Source organism: Gallinula chloropus (assembly GCF_964237585.1).
Source record: "Gallinula chloropus genome assembly, chromosome: 10".
NCBI lineage: Eukaryota > Metazoa > Chordata > Aves > Gruiformes > Rallidae > Gallinula > Gallinula chloropus.
In genome coordinates this window covers 18,213,593-18,230,926 of record NC_140095.1, presented here as the reverse complement: position 1 = coordinate 18,230,926, position 17,334 = coordinate 18,213,593, and the positions used below count along the sequence as shown (strand labels likewise).

The following is a 17,334-nucleotide window of genomic DNA, read 5'->3' as shown; positions in this document are numbered from 1 at the left end:
CTCTTTATAATCCTGCCACAGGATTATAAAGAGCTGTGGCACCTAAAGGCAGAGAAATGCTACAGGTCCTACATTGCTGCAAATCACATTTAGGCTTGTGAAGCCCATCTCATCCAAAGGCTTTAACTGGATTAGTTATTTTTAAACCCCACAGGAGGAGTGTTAAAAATGTGCTTTTTCATGCAAGCAGCCTTAAAAAAACCCCGTGCTTTATGTTCTGAGGTACTTTCTCATAATTCCCCCATCCCCTTGCTGCCTACACCCCGGCGCTGTATGAAAATGACTATGGAGACAACACAAAGTGCTGTTTCTGCAGCTTGCTTTTTGTAAATCTTAGGATTTTGCTTTTCTCCTTTGCTGAAGCTCCAGTAAGCATTTAAGATTTTGATACATGATTGTTGCTGGGATGGTGATGGAGCAATCTGAAAGAATGAGAGCTACTGCATGTGCCCGTTACATCCCATACAGAGGCACTGGCTGGTGCACATTGATAGATTATTAATAGCTGGCAGTGGAGAGCCAAATGAATGTCCTCTGTTTTAAGGTAAAATCTTGAAGGGTTGGCTCCTGCTATTACACGAACAGACTGCGTTTTTGTACATGCAGGACAAATCTTATCAGCTATTACAGCTTTTGGAAAGCATTGCTGTTGTTATTTGTTAATGGGGCTGGCTGAAATCCAGTGCTTTGGGCTTTGGCCCCGGGCTGGGGGCTGCTGACACCCTGCTTGTGGGCGGGTGCTGTGGTCAGCCGTCCTGGCTCTTATGGGATGTTGTGCCTGTATGACCCATGGAGTTGTGCCTATAGCCAGTTTAGCACAGCACCTCCCAGGGGACTGCTGTAATCCAAGATCATTAGGGCAGTGAGAAGAAACCCATAACCACCTCTGTCTCCCTTCCTGACCTGAATAGAGACCAATTTATAGCCTCTGAGTTGGTTCTGACATGCTGCAGTGAACCCATTCTGTGGCTCCTGCTGAGGGAAAAACCTAGAACAAGATTTCTGAACCTCAGAAGGGCACAAACTTTTGCTCACCCTGTTTTTCATCCTGTAGTTTGCCCCGCATCTCCTCCCAACCCTCCAACCAAGCTGCCAGGTCCCAGCTAAGCAGCCTGCGAGGTCTCCCCTCCCCAGGGGGAATGACACGCCGGTGACAAGGTCTCTGTCCCAGCACCAGCTCTCCCAGGTATACAGAGAGAAAAGGCTGGCTCTGTCCCTGTGTCCTGCTGAGCCAGGGCACCTCTGCCGCTGCCTGGCTGGCACAGGGGACAGGATGGGGTCTGGAGGGGCCAGCAGACAGATTACCTCTGCCCTCCTCGGCTGAGGCTGCTGGCCCAGCTTCAGAGGGCTTTTCTTGCCCCTTATCGCAGCGGCTGAAATTCCAGCTAAACAAAACCCAGCCACAGACTTATTCAAAACATTTATTAGTGTTTAAGGAAAATAATAGTGTGAAAGGTACAGAGCTTCGTCTAAAGCCATATGCATTTTCTTTTTTTACAAGCTTATTTGGCTGCAAATTCTACATGAGATAAAACTAGTATGTTTTTCTCCCAGAGATTCAGAATTAAGGACAGTTTGTCTTTTTTTTTTTTTTCATGTTCTTTTTCCCTTTCTTCTTCCCTCTTTTCGATTCTGCATTTTGTTTCAGCACTTTAAGTTAGGACAGCATTTTCCAGGGTTTACTGCTATCTTTCCCCAGTAGGCATTTTTCTTCTCCCAGTATTTTCATCCCAGAACAAGGCTCATTCCAGATGCAAAGCGCAAAGGAAACATTCCTACCTTGGCTTTTAAGCTAAACCTCCTTTATGAACAGCAAGTTCATAAGGAATGTTAATTAAAGCATCATACAGTATCTAAATGGATTTTTTTTCCTTTTTTTTTTATATATAAAGAATTAAGGCTATGTAGATGTCACAATAAAATAATCTCAGGTAAAACACACCCTATTTGTTAGATATGAAAGAAGGTTTAACAATAAATAAATGATTTATGCTGTCAATAACATTATGGAACTGTATAAAACTATATTTACGCAGCTTTAAACAAAAAAACCATACTAGTGGCATGAATATATACAACACAGGTCATGACGTACGTTTAAATTATCATAGCCAGCAGTGTTCTTTTTTTAAATGGAGACACTATAATAAATAGAAATGTTAAATATTTACAATAATAGCATATGTGAAATCAGTAGATGAACACATAAAATCTTCACACACAGAGGAAAATAAAAAGTTATGCCTTATACAAAAATCCCTCCCACCCACAGCTTGTCCCCTCCCTCCCCCAAATTTTCATTGACTAAACAAGGGGAATATACAATTTTCCCCACAGAACAAATGAATACAAATAAAACTGTATGCATGCTGAGGTGATATGTTGACTGAGACATTCAAGGATGTAGATCTATATGTTTGGTTCCCATTGATGAATCAGACCTCTAATGAGAGAGGGATCTTATTTCAGTTCAATGCAAGAACATTAACGTTGGTAGCAAGTTGTTTCTGCTTTTATTTATTTCTTTTGCTAAAATGCTTGGATTGTCTTTTTTTGGTCTGAGCTTGTTCTTCAAGGTGGCTATAGTATGCCACGAAGGGGGAGAGGATGCTCACAGGAAACCCATGGAGGCACGCTTGAAACCTTCTTCTGGTACCACCAGCAGCCACTTAGTTTTTGGAGCAGAGGAGGAGTTGGCCATCAAAGACAAGCCCAAACCAACCTTGGCAACCCCCTCCCTGGGACACCCTGGGTGCCCCATCTGCAGGAGGGTTGTCCTACCATCCAGCGGGGCAGCTGGTATTCTCGCTGCCAGGAACTCCGCTCCTCAGCTCAGTGTGGTCTTCACTGCTACAGTACCTGGCCCCGTCCCACCTCTGCCCAATTAATTAAAATGAAAATTCTGTCACAGAACTTAGCTAAATTCAAGCAGGATCGAGGTCATTTGTTTAAGCAAAGACCTGGTGGTCACACACAGACACACCTTTTTGACTGAATGGTCATCTCTGGCTTCCTACATGGCTTCTATTAAAAGTAGTGCCTGGAACTTTTGCAGGTGGATACATGCATTAAACCCTGAACACAGCTATTAGGAGCTGTGTTTGCTTAGCAGTAACTATAATCTTGAGTTGGAAAGTGTAGCCAAATTCCAACACCCTCTACTGTTTATACAGCTCCTTCCCACCATGCGACAAGACGTACGTTAGTTCACTGGGTACGTTCTGTCTCTACCAAACTGCCTTCCTGCCCCCACAGCTTTCCTCCCAAACTTTCTAAATGAGAAGGCTCAAATCCCTGGTGTGATTCCTGCTTTCTAAGAAAACTTGCTTTTTCCCCATAGGAAGCAGAAGAGCTCACCCTCTGTCCCCATGGATGCTGTAACCTCCATTTCCAGTGCAGTATCAGGGGATACAGGACTGCAGATCTGCAATGTCAGAACTGTGATTGCATAGGGGGTAGGAGAGATGTGTCCCAACACCTCCTTCTCACTTAAAATTGCTTAGAGACAAAAAGCTCTTAACACTCTTCATCTTTAGTAACTCAGTCTGCAGAGATTGGTGGTCATTATCAGTATGACAAAAAAAACCCCAAGTCAACCTGCTCTCCTTATCTTTGGCATCTGGATTAACCACAGCTGACAGGCAGGTTAGAGTGGGGCTCTACACCACAAACCACACTGTGCTTCTGCTAAGGAGGGCCAGATTTCTCATGGCCCTTCAGCACAGCCCTGCAGAAGAACCAAGGACCTGCAGGGTCCTTGGCTGTCTGAGCCTACATCCATTCTTTTAAGCTCGTGCTGCCCCTAAAGGTGGAGGGCTGCATCACTGAGCGGGCAGGGGTAAGCAGAGAATACCCACAGGGGTTTTAGAGGTCCAGAAGTATACTCTTGGGGGTCCTCCATAGTGTGGAAGTCTTAACAGTCACACTGCCTTGTCTGGAAGCTGACTACTCACCTTTGATATGCCGAAGCGACCAGATTAGTAAATGTCAAGTTATGCAGTGGTTAAAAAACAAACAGGGGGCACTTAAACTAGGCAGCATCACCCAGATGGGAACAATGGCTCAGAAGTTAGTTAAGAGAATGTGGTGGAGCTCCAGACTGCATGGTTCCTGTGTGAGAGACAGGGTAGCTGTTTCATTAGAGAGCATCACATAGAGAGCCTTGAGCTCTTGCGTTCTCAGCCACAGGCAGAAACCAAATCCCCCTGGAATTCAGCCATCTGCTACAAGGCTGCACCTTAAGCCTTCAGAGGTGCTAAGCCACCACAAGTGCCGCATGCAATCTGGCAGAGCCCTCTTGGAACCTTCTCCCCAGCCAAGGGGACCAAGAAAAACCCAACAAACAAATACAAAACAATCCCCAAAACAACCCAACAGCCCCCAGACAAGATCTTAAATTTCAACTGAAGTTCGCTTCATAAAAAGGGGAAACGAATTTAGTCAGAGACATTTTTGCCACGTTTGGTGGCTGCTCAAGTGTGGTGTTTGCTGGATTGATAACCCATTGCCACTGCTCTCCCTTTTGCTACTATATACACTGTTGCTGAGGTCCATATAATATCTTGCAATGCCCTGTGCTTGACCTCTGAATGGGAAATGCTTTGGAATGTCCATAGACGGGAAGATGGGACTCAACGGAGGAAGTTTCCAGTGGAGGGGGAGGATGGGGGGGGAACGAGGAGTTGGTGCCTTTTTTCACCTCCGGATGTCAGAGAAGTCGGACAGTTCATCTGCCCGGTCCATGATCCCATGTGCCCCTTTGGGACCGTGGCCCCCAGCTTTCACCCGGGCATGGGCGTTCAAGTGACCCTTAGTACCTCTCTCTCCCTTAGATACTCGTGAGCTCTCCCTGTGGTCGGAGTCGGAGTGAGCCAGCATGTCCCCACGGCCAGCAGCAGCTCTGCTGGCTTCGCCCGCCTTCTTCTCGGGACCCAGGATGGCGTCACCATGCATGGCCGTGGTGCAGAAGCTGAGGATGGAGCAGAGACTTCCCCAGTTCTGCTCGCACTGGGCCTGGACACTTCTTGTTATTGCCTTCTTCACCTCATCGCCACAGGTGAGCAGGATATTCACTAGGTCAACATAGGGCCTAGAAGGGAACAGTGAGAGAAGAGTCAAAAAATACATGAAGGTTATGTCAGTAACCAAGTAATGGTGTCTCTGCCTTCCCCTCCCTGGTGCACAGCACAGCTCAGCAGCGTTAGCCCCCACCTACCCAATGACTTGCAATTCTGCACCGTGTTTATCAAGCAGTATGTTACATTCTAATTAGCCAGACCTCTGTAAGAAATACACGACAGCATCCAGTCAAACAAAGCTTCACTCAAGTGCTGGATATGCCTTGATCACTCCCCAACTGGAGATGCTCTGGGAGAACTTTTGTGCCCACCAGAGGAATGTATGAGGTCTGCATGCTTAGAAAATGGGGCTTTCACATGGAAGAGCTGCAATCTCACACCTTCTGCCTCTATTTCTCTCCATGTCCCTTCATCTTTATTAGTCATGTCACATGACAGAGGCTCATGGACAGAGCCATCAGCTTCTCAAACAGCTTGCAGGTGAATGAGGAACAGCTTTCTACATGTGACTGCCTGGTATGGAGAGTATGCTGATCACTAGTCTGCGAGAGGGAGGCATTTCCTCACCTCTGCGAAGAGCAGCAGATACTCAACTAGAGATTCTCTGGCTTGTCTCATCTTTAGCTTTCCTTGAAGTGCTGGGTGTTGATCACCACAAGCAAGAGCCTGTCTGGACTCAGGATCCAACCTCACAGAGCTCAAACAGGCAAATCCACTTTGGTGGCATGGTTTCTTCCCACACCAAGTTTCTGTCTTTATTTCCTTAGAGTTAAGTACAGCTTTCAACATATGCCTTTTCCCAGTCAAACAAGGACTCCGAATGAGCCACGGCCAAATACTATTTCTGCTCCCCCCGCAGCACAGCGCAGCCCCAGCAGAGGCACTTGGGCTTCTCAGCCACCAGTCACTGAGCACGGAGATTGTAAAATCGTTGCAGTCACAAGTTTTGTGGGTCAATATTGATGTTGTCTATTGACAGAACTGCTCAGCTGCTAGCGGGCACAGGAGGACGTGCTTACAAGTCTTCCACGGTAGGAACCATCCATGGTGCAAGCGCAGAACTGCCTGGGGTCAGCAGTTGTGGTTGTATAGGGTGGTGAGGGTGCACCATCCGGGCACACACTTCACCAGCTCTGGGGGCTGTGGACAAGTCTAAATATCTCTTCCCCATGAACTAAGAAAGGATGAGGAAAACCAACAGGCTGACACTACCCTGATTTTGCTCTGCCCAACTTCTTAAACTCATTTTGGATGACTAATCTTGGAGAGCCACCTATTCCCCTATCTCAAAATATTTCCCATGTTTGGATTGTTTCTGCTGTTTAGAAGAGAGAGAGAAAAAAAAAAAAGGTTACTTGGAATGCAGCGGCGACCGATCTGCCAGGGCCTGTCACCACTTCCACCATAGCGAATCGGCCTGACCCCCACCCCACCGCAGCTGACTCGGGAGGAGACTTTGCCGCCCTGACCGCGTTCCTCAGCACTCGCCGGGAGAAAACAGGCAGAATAAAAGAGGGAGAAGCTTGAGAGCTGCCACTCGCTTCGCTGCTCTTAAGAGTGCGTCTCAAACGCAAAACAGAAGACGAGGGAACGGAGCGCATCGCGCACAGAGCGATCCAGCAGGAGGAGGGGGGGAAAAAAGTAATGGAGAAATCAGTTGCTGAAATTGGGCATAACGTTTACAGAAATCTTGGGAAGAAAAGGGTTGCTGGTAAAACTAAGGAGTGTCTCAGCTGCCAAATATTTCAGGTATTCAGAGTCTGCCAGAGCCCTGTGGATTAATACTGGCCTGTTTCTCCTCCACTTTTACTTTCTGCGTTTCAGCTGGCCTGACCATAGTACCTGAGCTGAGCACAAGGCTGCAAGTCAGCAGACGTGATTTTATTTCCAGCTCTGCCACACTTGCCTATTGATCTTGAACAAGTTCCTTAGTTCAAGATCTTCAGAGATGTCTTGTAAATTTACGGGAGGGGGGGAGGCTGGCTGACTTCTATTTGGGGAGTCCCACATAGGAAAGCTAAGCTCTGATTCTGAGATGAAGTGTAGGAAGCTCTAAATGAGATCGTGCAAGTTATAGGTATTCAGCTGAATGATCCATCTCTCCTCAAACTGAGACGCCCCCCCCTCGCCCCCTCCCAGTTAAGCTCCCCAGATGTAAGCTGCTGCCTTTGAGCATTCCTGCTATGGCCTCTTTGTAAACCACAACTAACTTCTCTTTGGATGAGCCTTTGACTTTCATAGTTGTTCTCATCCCGAAATGATGAGGGGGGGAATTAACTGGGACCAAGTACCAAATTTATCATTTACTAACACAGCCTGAGCAGTGCCCCAGAGAGATGCTGCTGTGCAGGGTGCTGCCCTTCACCCTGGGCACAGCCAGCAGCCCTGGCAAGGCCAAATCTGCCACCAGCCACACCTTAGATCCCAGCCTCAGGAATGTCCATGGAAAGGACCTTGCGTTCAGGCCACCATGTTCAGCTCACACAAACCACAGCAAATGATTCTGTATTTGACAGCAAACTGGCATCAAAGCGCCTTTTTTCCAACTGCAGCTTAAGGATTAGGGGGATAGTTTTCACCAGAAAGTAAGGGAGTCATGGCACAGCTTCTTGGGAGACCAATGAAAATGCAAGGCTCAAAGTCCAAAAGAAATATTTCTGTAAAGAAAAGGCGTCTCTCCTGATTGCTGGGATTTGGGGTTTCTGTGCTAATATCCGCTACGGATAAGGCGGCACAGAGGCGTGGTAGGAAGATGCTTTAAGGTAAGCCTGCTGCCAGGCTTGTTTGGGAGTGAGATGTTCACCTGCAAGAAAAACAGGCTCCAATTTTTGCATCTGTGCAACAAAGAGTTGGTACAAACAGCTTGCGCCTGGTTTACTGCTGTCATGTAGCAGCTTTGATCAATTCTGAAGAGGATTCACGCCTGCCATTCCTTGGAGGGCAGCTGTGTTCCCAGCCAGAGGGATGAACTCCTCTAAATCTGACTTGTGCCTTCATTTTGTACACCTCCATGTTTTATTAAAAAGCATCTGAGATTAACAAGGAATAAGATGAATGGGAGATTACCTGAGGGACTGCAGCTCTTTCAGGGACAATTAACTACAAGACATTTAAAAGTATGTATTTAAAGAAGAAATTATCATCTTACTGACAACTTTGCACAGACCTTCTTCCCCTTTCTCCTCTAGCTGTCATCTTTAAGAAGATACTGAGGTCAGGAATGGTGTCTTTGAGCTCAGAAAGCACAGGCACATTGTGAGATACCTCTACAAGCAGCATACACTGACACTGCCTCTGCTGAAGGACCAAAGAGACAGCCAGATCCAACCTGAACTCATTTCACTCCCTTCCACAGCCACGTCTAGCCCTTCGTAAAAAACCCTCATCTTCAAGGGCCCCCATGAAGAAAACATGACATGGTACATGGGAAAACAAGATGTGCTTGGGGCTGGAAGGAGGCGAAACAGCTCTTGGGCAGATGTACAGCCCATTGGCACCACCGTGCTCCTGGAAGGAGCTCCCACGCCTCTGACTGCACTAGCATGGAGGCACTTACTCATGCTGCAGCAGGTCTTTGAAGTGAATCATCTCCACAATGACCTGGACGTTCTCCTTGGCAGCGGAGCAGAGGTCATGCTTCAGGTAGCACTCCCGCTGTAACTGGAACACCATCTCTTTAATGGCAGGGCACTTACGGCTGATGCAGCTGAATTTATGCCTCAAGGCATGAGCCTTACACTTCAGAGCGTCTTTAATGAAGGATTTTCCCTGAGAAGAAAAGAAATGGAGTAGGTCTGTATTTTTGTCCATTAAGCACAGCAGCTGATTTATGCCCAGCTAGCTGCTCCGCTGTAGTACAATGTCAAGGGTTATTAGATTGCTAAGGGTACCATTTAATGGCTTTTTCCCCTCTTCTCTTTGTTTCTCTGCCCTTAGAGATCATGCCAAGTTACCTGGCCTTGCTATTCCAGTGGAGCTGAACACACAGGGCTTCTTCACTGGTATTCTGAAGTTTCTTCTACCCCAACAGTCAAATGCTCAACAAGGGAAAGGGCAAAGGTAAGCACGTTGAAATAATCCAATGCTTGAGTTACTGGCTTTGTTCAATTCTGGGGTGTCAGCACAGCAGGTTCACACAAAGGAGGGGGCATCCTGCCATGGCTGAGGTCCCAGGACCACAAGCTCATTCAGTAACTGCAAATTAGGTATTTTTTAAATTTTAGAATTAGTTTGCAATCTCACAGACTTGTACACACCATCTACATGCACCTGCCCTGTCCCCTGTCTGTCAGTATTTCCCACTACCAGTTCCCCAGGGAAGGACTCAAATCAGTGCTATTAATAATCCCACAGTGTCTTGATGCTTGTTTGCTGCAAAAAATTCTAAGTGAGATGGAAAAAAAAATCAAATCAAGAAACTAGGTAAGTAAGTTGCAGGGAAGTGGCTTTAGCAACATCTCTTCAACCACTGTGATTCCTTCATTTGACTGCTTTGTGGGTATCACACCCATCCCCCTCCTTTTCTCTGCTATCTGATACTATAGCTGCCCTATACAGTGCACGTGTTGCAGTGCCAGTGCTGCTCAGGCACCCTTTGCTGAGCCAGAGGTGTGGGGAAGCTGCTTGCACAGCCTCCATCTCTTCATTAGCTGCACCCTGCTTTACACAGGCGTGTCACGAAGACCAAATTCTTGCTAACCTTTATCCAGCCAGCACCCTGGCACAGTTCCACTGGCATTAACGAAGATTCACCCAGGCCTGCAAGCAGAGTTTGTCCCCAAATTGTTTCAAGCTAGGAATGTTTCTTGCTGATCAAAGAACTGCTTCAGTCATCTTCTATTCCCTACGCCAAGGGCCCTTACTTGCCCTTCCCTTCAGGAATAAACATTCACAGCACATCAGGCAAATAGGGATAAACCAGAAAACTCTTACACAAAGCAAACCTGACATCAATGCTCAGGTTTCTGAGGGAGGGAAGGAGAACAGAAAATGACCAGTGTTAGTCTTTTCATTTAATGAAGCCTGAAATAACTGCAGATATATAGAGACAAGCCATGAAAAGCCCTGTCATAGCGGAGGCTAAAGTCACCTCTATACTAAATAACGCTTCAGGGGCCCTGGGATGGAGACATCCTGGATGTGAAATGGGCTTTATCTGATCAGCAGCATCTGAGGATTCTGGGGCATAGGCACCAATGGCTGTGCTCAGCCTGCATAGGCACGTTCCCCTCCCAACAGGACTTACTTCCTTGGTCAGTGTTCACTGACACAGTATCATGCAAAAGTACATGAGCGTTTTCTGGAATGCACCTGAAATGAAGTTGATGGTTTTCAGATACCCACAGAAGGAACAATTCCAGTTTTAATGGCTAGCCAGACCCTTTGTATGTCCTTGAGAATCTGAGCCCAGATCTCCAGCACTTCCAAAGCGTTTCCTACTGGGTGGTCCCACCATCCCTCCCAGAGCAAGCTGCAACCTGCAAGCAGCTCTCCTTTATACCATCCTTTTAACAGTGCCATGTAGCTGGTGCTTTTAGTCAAGTTATACTGTAAACTGCATGGTCAAGCCAAATGCCGCTGGGCCGGCGTAATGTTCTCTTCCCTCTGCACTGAAACGGGAGAGTAGGTTTACGAGACATAATAACAGGATGTCTCAGTGATGCATAAATGGTCTGGGGAGAAAATGAAGGAGACAAACTTAATACTGCATACCATCTAAGTAATGTATTTTAACGTCAGTGCTTGAACCAAACATGTATTTGAATATAGCAGCTTTAGGAGGCTGCCTGTACTGGTTATGTGCAAGTCTTGAGACCCAGCTTTAATGGCTGGACACTGGGAAACATTTTGATGTGTCTGAATGAACTGGGTGCATTTGGATATTTGGTTGTATTTCAGAATCAACCAAGCTTTGAACAAGCATGGTGTAGAAGCTTAAGCTGCTTAGTACATTAGTGTTCAGCTGTAGTTATCCTGGGTACGGGCGAAGGAAGTGATCACAGGGAGCTGTAGGTAGAGGCAGCCTGTCTCCTGGGACAGGCTGTGCACCACTGCTCTACTACTGTTCTTGGATCTTGATTCTGGGCCTTTCAGTGGAAAAAAAAGATCTTATTGAAGCTGGTCATGTGCAGAAGTAGATTTGCTCCGTCAAGGTAATTTCCTCCCCCCCCCAAGAGTGTGTTAAAAGAACTCAAATACAAGCTGAGGGTGTATTGGAAGCAAGCAGATACACAAGACATTTCACTGTGTTACCTGGGCATCAAATTTTCCAGCGTTGTGCAGGAATGTCATGCAGATCTCGTGTAAGCCTCGGATCTCGCAAGAATTGTTTTCAAAGCATTCGAACACTCCGCATCCCACATCGCCAGCATTAACCAGGCAGTGCTGGATTTCAGCTAAAATGAGCATTGATTACAGTTAATTTGAAGAACTGTTCACAGAAGCTGGTGGTGGGTAGGGTGGGGAGGTAAAGAGTTATTTTGCTAACATCGGCTCAAAAGAAAACACATGTGACAACAGTTATTGTACCCACAGCATGCCCACGTTTTACAGAAATTAGGCCAAAACTTGGGTGTATTATGTTATGAAAGTGATATCCAAGAAGTAAATGCCAAATCCACTATGCTTACGTCAAGCTATTTCACTTGAGAACTGTCTAATGCTTCTGCATTCCTCAGGAGCAAAGGACGGGCGTGATTTTTGCTGTGTGACTTTGCACAAAGTCGCCCATCAAATTCAAGTGCCAAAACAAGAAGCCCAGGACCCAGGCAGCTAAAATATCTCATTTCTGGTGCTTTGGGCTAGTTTCTGGCTATTTAGCACAATGCTTTGTGTAGACCACTGGGTTTCCCCTGTTGTGATGCCTGCAAAGTTAATAGCAAAACTCCCACTGATAAATAGTGTCTTTCGCACCGAGTGTTGCATAAAGCTGCAACTATGCAGAAATCAACTGAAAAAGAGAGTTTATACATATAGTATATAAAATAGATCTACTGAAGCTAGGTGGTTCATACGTGCTTATCCTGCCCTTTCAGATGTTACATAATACTGAGAAAAAAAATGCTGTCTAATACTCACTTACCAAAAACCCCAAAATCTAATTCTTAACAAGACAGCTTCTGGTGCTTTAAAAAAAATAAAAAAAGAAGAAAAGAAAAGAAAAAAGAAGAAAGGATGTAGTAGTACTGCCAGAGGGAAGGTGGTTGCTGAGAAAGCCTGGGTATAAAGTTAAACAGGGGCAGCTTTTAGACCAGAACTGAGGATGCTAAGAATTCCTGTACTCGTGCCCTAGTGGTACCTTTAATTAAAGCTCGCCCTTGGGAGCCAGCCTAATCCCCCTCCGAACCGCAGCATGTTTCAGACATCCCCAGCCTCCCCCTTCGCCATGCGGTCCATTTGCAAGTCTTTTCAGCAACTTTCGATATAATTTCAACCTGCTGCAAGGGAGAGACACGAGCCGCGGATGTGAATGCGGAGTGACAGAGTTCACACGAGAGGGGGACCCCCCCCCCCCCAAAAAAAAAGCCCCCGCCCAGCTCAAACCTAAATCACTGCCGCTGCTTTTGATTTTTTTCTTTCCTTCCCCCTTCTACCTGGCCCGGAGTGCAGCTGGGGGTGGGACACGGGAGCCCGGGGTCGGCTCCTGGGATTGTCTCAGCCACACGCGAAAAGCTGCGCAAACACGCACCGCGGGGGGGGAAAAATGGAGCTCTTTGTGGAGCGCTGCAGAGCGCGGAGCTGGGCTTTTTTGGGGCCGGGAGCTCAGCTGTAGTGCTTGTGTTGGCATCCGGATGCAAACCCTTTGCCGGATCACATGTCCTGGCTCCAGCGTGCTGAGAACTGCACAGTGCCGTGATTCACATGTGGCAGTCCCTAATGGGCATTCGTGCATTCCTGCTCGTGTGTGTTTAAACACGTCTCGCAGCACTGAGAGTGTTAAAAAAAAAAAGAGGGGGGGGGGAAAGAAAGGGGTGAGGGGGGGGAAGGGAAGCGTCTGGATCCCGCGCTCTCTCTTTGCACGGCTGGGAAGCGATCCAGCAAAGTGCACGCCTCAGCTCTCTCTTTCTAGGCAGATAATACCCGGGGGAGGGAGCGCAGGGGGCGGGAGAGGAGGAGAGAAACCCCCGGTCCGTTGCATCATTGCACGACTCCCTACGGAGGAGGCAAAGCACCAGTCATTTCCAGCCGCTTTCCCTTCCCTCCCCCCCCCTCACCAACCACCACCCCTCGACCCGGTTTCAAACGCTGAGCAGAGAAACTTTCTCCTCCCCAGCCCAGCAACCCTGCGGCGGGCAGCATCCCCGGGCCGGGTCGGGCCGGCCCCGCTCCGCCGGGCTCCCCGCCGCCCCCAGTCCCGCTCCCCGCCGGCAACGGGGCCGCTCGGCACCGACTTTGAGCCCGTCGCGGCTGCAGAGGCGCTTCGCCCGGAGTGCTGCCGCGGCTGTTGCAAGGGCAACACGTGCTTGGGAAAGCCGGGCTTTAAAGGTAATTAGGAGCGAGCTCTTATTTCCTCTGATGATTTATGCCTGACAGTCGGACACCGAAATAAAGCGCCTGTCATAACTCAACGCGGCTATTTCCCCGGCGCTCCAGAAGCGGCGATGGGGGACGCACCACCTTCGCACCCCCCCCCCTCCCTCCGCCGCCCCACCGTACCTGTGTTCTGCAGGGACAGACGCCCCTTCTGCTGCGGGGTCCTGTCCTGCGGCCCCTCGGGCGGGTGGGTGGCCTCAGTGCCCGCCACCGCCCGGGCGCTGGCGAACAGCAGGGCCAGGGCCAGCAGCTTGCCGCGGAGCTCCGCGCACATGGTCGCGCCTTCCCCCCGCCGCCGCCGCCGCCGCGTCCTCCCCCGCGGGGTGCCGCACCCGGGCCCAGCGCGCTCCTCGCCGCGGCCCCGCGAACCGCATGTGCCCGGCGCGGCGGCGAGCGCGGAGTGGCGATGGCAGCGCCGGAGGGTGCCTCAAATATCCCCGCCGATCCCCGGTGTCACTCGCATGAGGGAGCCGAGCAGGTGTCGCTCCGCGCCGCGGCCAATGGCAGCCGCCGCCCCGCTCCGACCGCCCGCCGGGGGCCGGCCCTGCCCCGCCGGCAGGTTGCAGCCTCCCGCCTCCCCCAGCCCCCCCCTTTCCCCCCCGCACCGCGGGGGATGGGCGTGCGGGGGGTAGCGGACAGGGACCGCACCCGCAGCGGCGGAGAGGAGGGGGGGCAAAGGTGTCCCCCCCCAGCCCCCCCCCCCGGCAGTATGGGTGGAGGGGCTGAAAAAATGAAAAAGAAAAAAGGAAAAAGGGGGGAAAAGCGGCATTTTGACGAGCGCATTGCTTTGGAGGGAGGGATGGAGGGAGGCAGCACCGAGCGGCTGGTACCCCCGCAGCCGCGGGGACGAGAAGGCAACTTCCGCGGGGTTGCGCGGGGAGCAACGGGGGTGCCCGTGCCCGGAGCCGGCTGCCCGCGCCGGCCGTCCTGCGGCACTGACGCCTCATTGCAAGACATGATGAGAAAGAGAAAAAAAGGAGAAAAGGGAGGAAAAAAGAAAAAGAAAGAAAATCCCGCTCCGAAGCAGCTACTGCGCTGACTTTCTTGGAAATCCTCTGCTCCCTCTTCCCCTCACTCCCCCCCCCCCTGCCCCGGGATTGTGTTATCCTGCGAGTTCCGAGGGGATTTGGGCCAAATCCATCACCTCGCGGCGTGGGGGGAGAGGGTTGGGAGAGGGGACGTGGTACTGAAGTACATCTGATACCAAGTGAGCAGGGCCGGACACTGCCTCCCTTGACCCACCGTCACCGGGGGGAGAGCATCACGCTTGCAAACTCCCCACTCCCCCCGGAGCAACCTTACAGCCAGCTCAGGCTGCTCCCTTTTGACTGGTAGCTGGAGCGGAGGCGGGGGGGGGGGGGTGCGAGGGGTGTCGGAAAAATCTCTAGCAGGTGATGAGAAGTGCCGCGCTCGCTGGGGAGGGGGCGTGCGTGTGTCCCCTTGCCCTGCCGTAATGCACATCAGATGTTTCATCAGACCCCGCAGGCCCCATGCGGCTCCTGCCTCCCCCAGCAACCCCCGAGCCCCCCGCGCTGCCAGGGCGCGCTGTGTCGTGCCGGGGGCGGGGGTCCTGCCGGGGGGGGCGCAGCCAGGAATGTCTCCAGCTGCTGCTGCTGCTGCCCGCTTCCTCACAGCTGTCAAAATGCACTTGAGGAAATCCACTCACACCTCCCCGAGCAAGGGTCTCCTAGGCGGGACGTGACACCGCGCCTCAGGACCATGGCTCCATGGCTACGCACCGGCAGGCACGTTTTGACACCCCCCCCTCCCCACCCCTCCCCTTGCAGCCCCCGAGACACCCCCACTGTGGCTCCGCTCTCCTGGGCTTTCTCTGGTTTTATCCCAGGCCTGGAGGTTTGTTTGCTGGGAAAGAGCAGTGCAAAGTTTGTTTATCGTTCTTTAGGGTTCGACTTCGAAACATCTTTTTAAGATGTTTTCTTAACGGTGGTGCCAAGCTCATGTGGAAATTCCCTTTTATCAATACGCTGCTGCCTTGTAAACTGCAACTTGCAGCTTTCCTCTACAGAACTCGCTGCGCCAGTGTGGATGCCTGCAAAGCCCCCGTGCCCCTGGGACGGGCTCTGCCCTTTTTGACATCAGGGCTATGGGAGGAATAGGTTTTCTTACTCATTTTTACCTCAGCCTGAGTGCCTGGTAGCCCTTCTTTTGTCCTTGTTCTCTTACTATTTATACTGCTGGAGAGTTTTGCTATTTAATTGCCTTTGATAGGTCTAACTAGCTCAACTTCAACGATTCTCATCTCCAGTTCAGGCAGGAGAATTTAAGTGACAACAGTTTTTCTCTGCTGGAGGAGGCAACTACTATACTGTTCCAAACCAGCAAGTTTGTATTATACATCTAATATATATATATAAATTCTTTTTTTTTCTTCTTGTGCCTCACAAATTTCACTCTCTCCTAACACCTTTTCCCTGCTGCTTTAGGTCTGATGACCTCCTGCAGCCAGTCCTCATCAGTCTTTCTGCCTCTTAAAGTTACAATATTCTTATGGATTTTGTCCCTTTGACTCAGAGGAATTCCACGGATCCTCCATGCACCAGACCCCACGTTCCTCTCTCTGGCTGTCTTCTTCAGCCAGGACTCATCCTTTCTCAGAGCACATCCTTTGAACTGCGCAGCCCTGGCTGCCCTACTGCAGCTTGTCCTCCCCTTCAGCCCCTATTGTATTAATTACTCCATCCAAGGTTATTTTCGCATCTCTTTTCCTTACCAAAACCGTGTCTAAAATAGCACCCCCTCGTGTCACTATTTGGAGAAGAAACCTGCCGGCTGTCAGCACGTTGAGCGTTTCCCATTTCCTCCTGCTCAGCAGACATTGCCGGGTGGCACTCAGAGCTGTAGGATTTTTCCCTTGCTTTTCTCTCTCCAGGGCATTCGTCGGGGTGCTCCTGGGATCAGAGGCTCTGGTCCCACTCAGCCCTTCCTTAGCAAGGCAAGGAGCTGTGCCTGCCTTTTAAAGGTGAGCGCTGCCAGGCAAAAAAAAATGCGCGTGATCCACAAGTCATGCTCCAGCAAATTTGGCATCTTTTGGAGCGCGGGATAACTCGCTCCCTGGCAGCACAATCGACTGCCAGGTAATTTTATAGAATAGTTAGCAATCCCAGTGATTTAGAGGCTGGTTTCCAGGAGACTTGGGATGCCTGAATCCCGAGGCACTGAGCCTGCAGCTTCGCTCCAGCGGCAGGGAGCTTGCGTGGACGCAGGCGCCTGGTTGCAGGATGGTGTCCGGTTGCGAGGCGTTTGATGACGTGTTTGAGGAGTAACACTTCGAGAGGATCACAGCTACTTCCAGCAGTTTTGAATGACTGTTGGCTTTTAGGAATACACTTTGGAGTTCCCCTTAGCCAACATACATAGGTTTTACTTCTTAGGAGCGTTTCATGATTTGCTCAAAACTTGAAATGCTCAAGCAGCAGCACGAGCATTCCACAAACTGGCTTTAAATGGGAAGCATGTCATTGTTTGGGGATTTTAGGGAGAAGGGCTAGCATTTCAGGCAGGTGAAGGCTGAGGAATGCTGCGCAAGAGGCTTCAGCATACAGGGAGAGACTGAGCACGCCCAGTTCTGAAGGACAGAGAAGCCGATGACTTCAAAAGGGAAGAGGATGCTGTGGGGAAGGTGTGCCGAGGTCTGGATTCAGGGCTTTTTTTTTTTTTTTAATCTGTGACTAAACACATTTCACAGTAGAGTTACAGTAAGCTG

At 49.8% G+C, this 17,334-nt stretch overlaps 1 protein-coding gene across 1 annotated transcript; it reads right to left on the bottom strand.

Moving 5' to 3' along the window:
* Nucleotides 1-4,695: 4,695 nt before the first annotated feature.
* Nucleotides 4,696-13,884, bottom strand: STC2 (stanniocalcin 2; the record flags this gene model as incomplete). Its single annotated transcript, XM_084268535.1, has 4 exons — nucleotides 4,696-5,089; nucleotides 8,635-8,846; nucleotides 11,331-11,473; nucleotides 13,734-13,884. The coding sequence occupies 4 exons, from the start codon at nucleotides 13,882-13,884 to the stop codon at nucleotides 4,696-4,698; spliced, it is 900 nt and encodes a 299-aa protein (XP_084124661.1).
* Nucleotides 13,885-17,334: the final 3,450 nt, after the last annotated feature.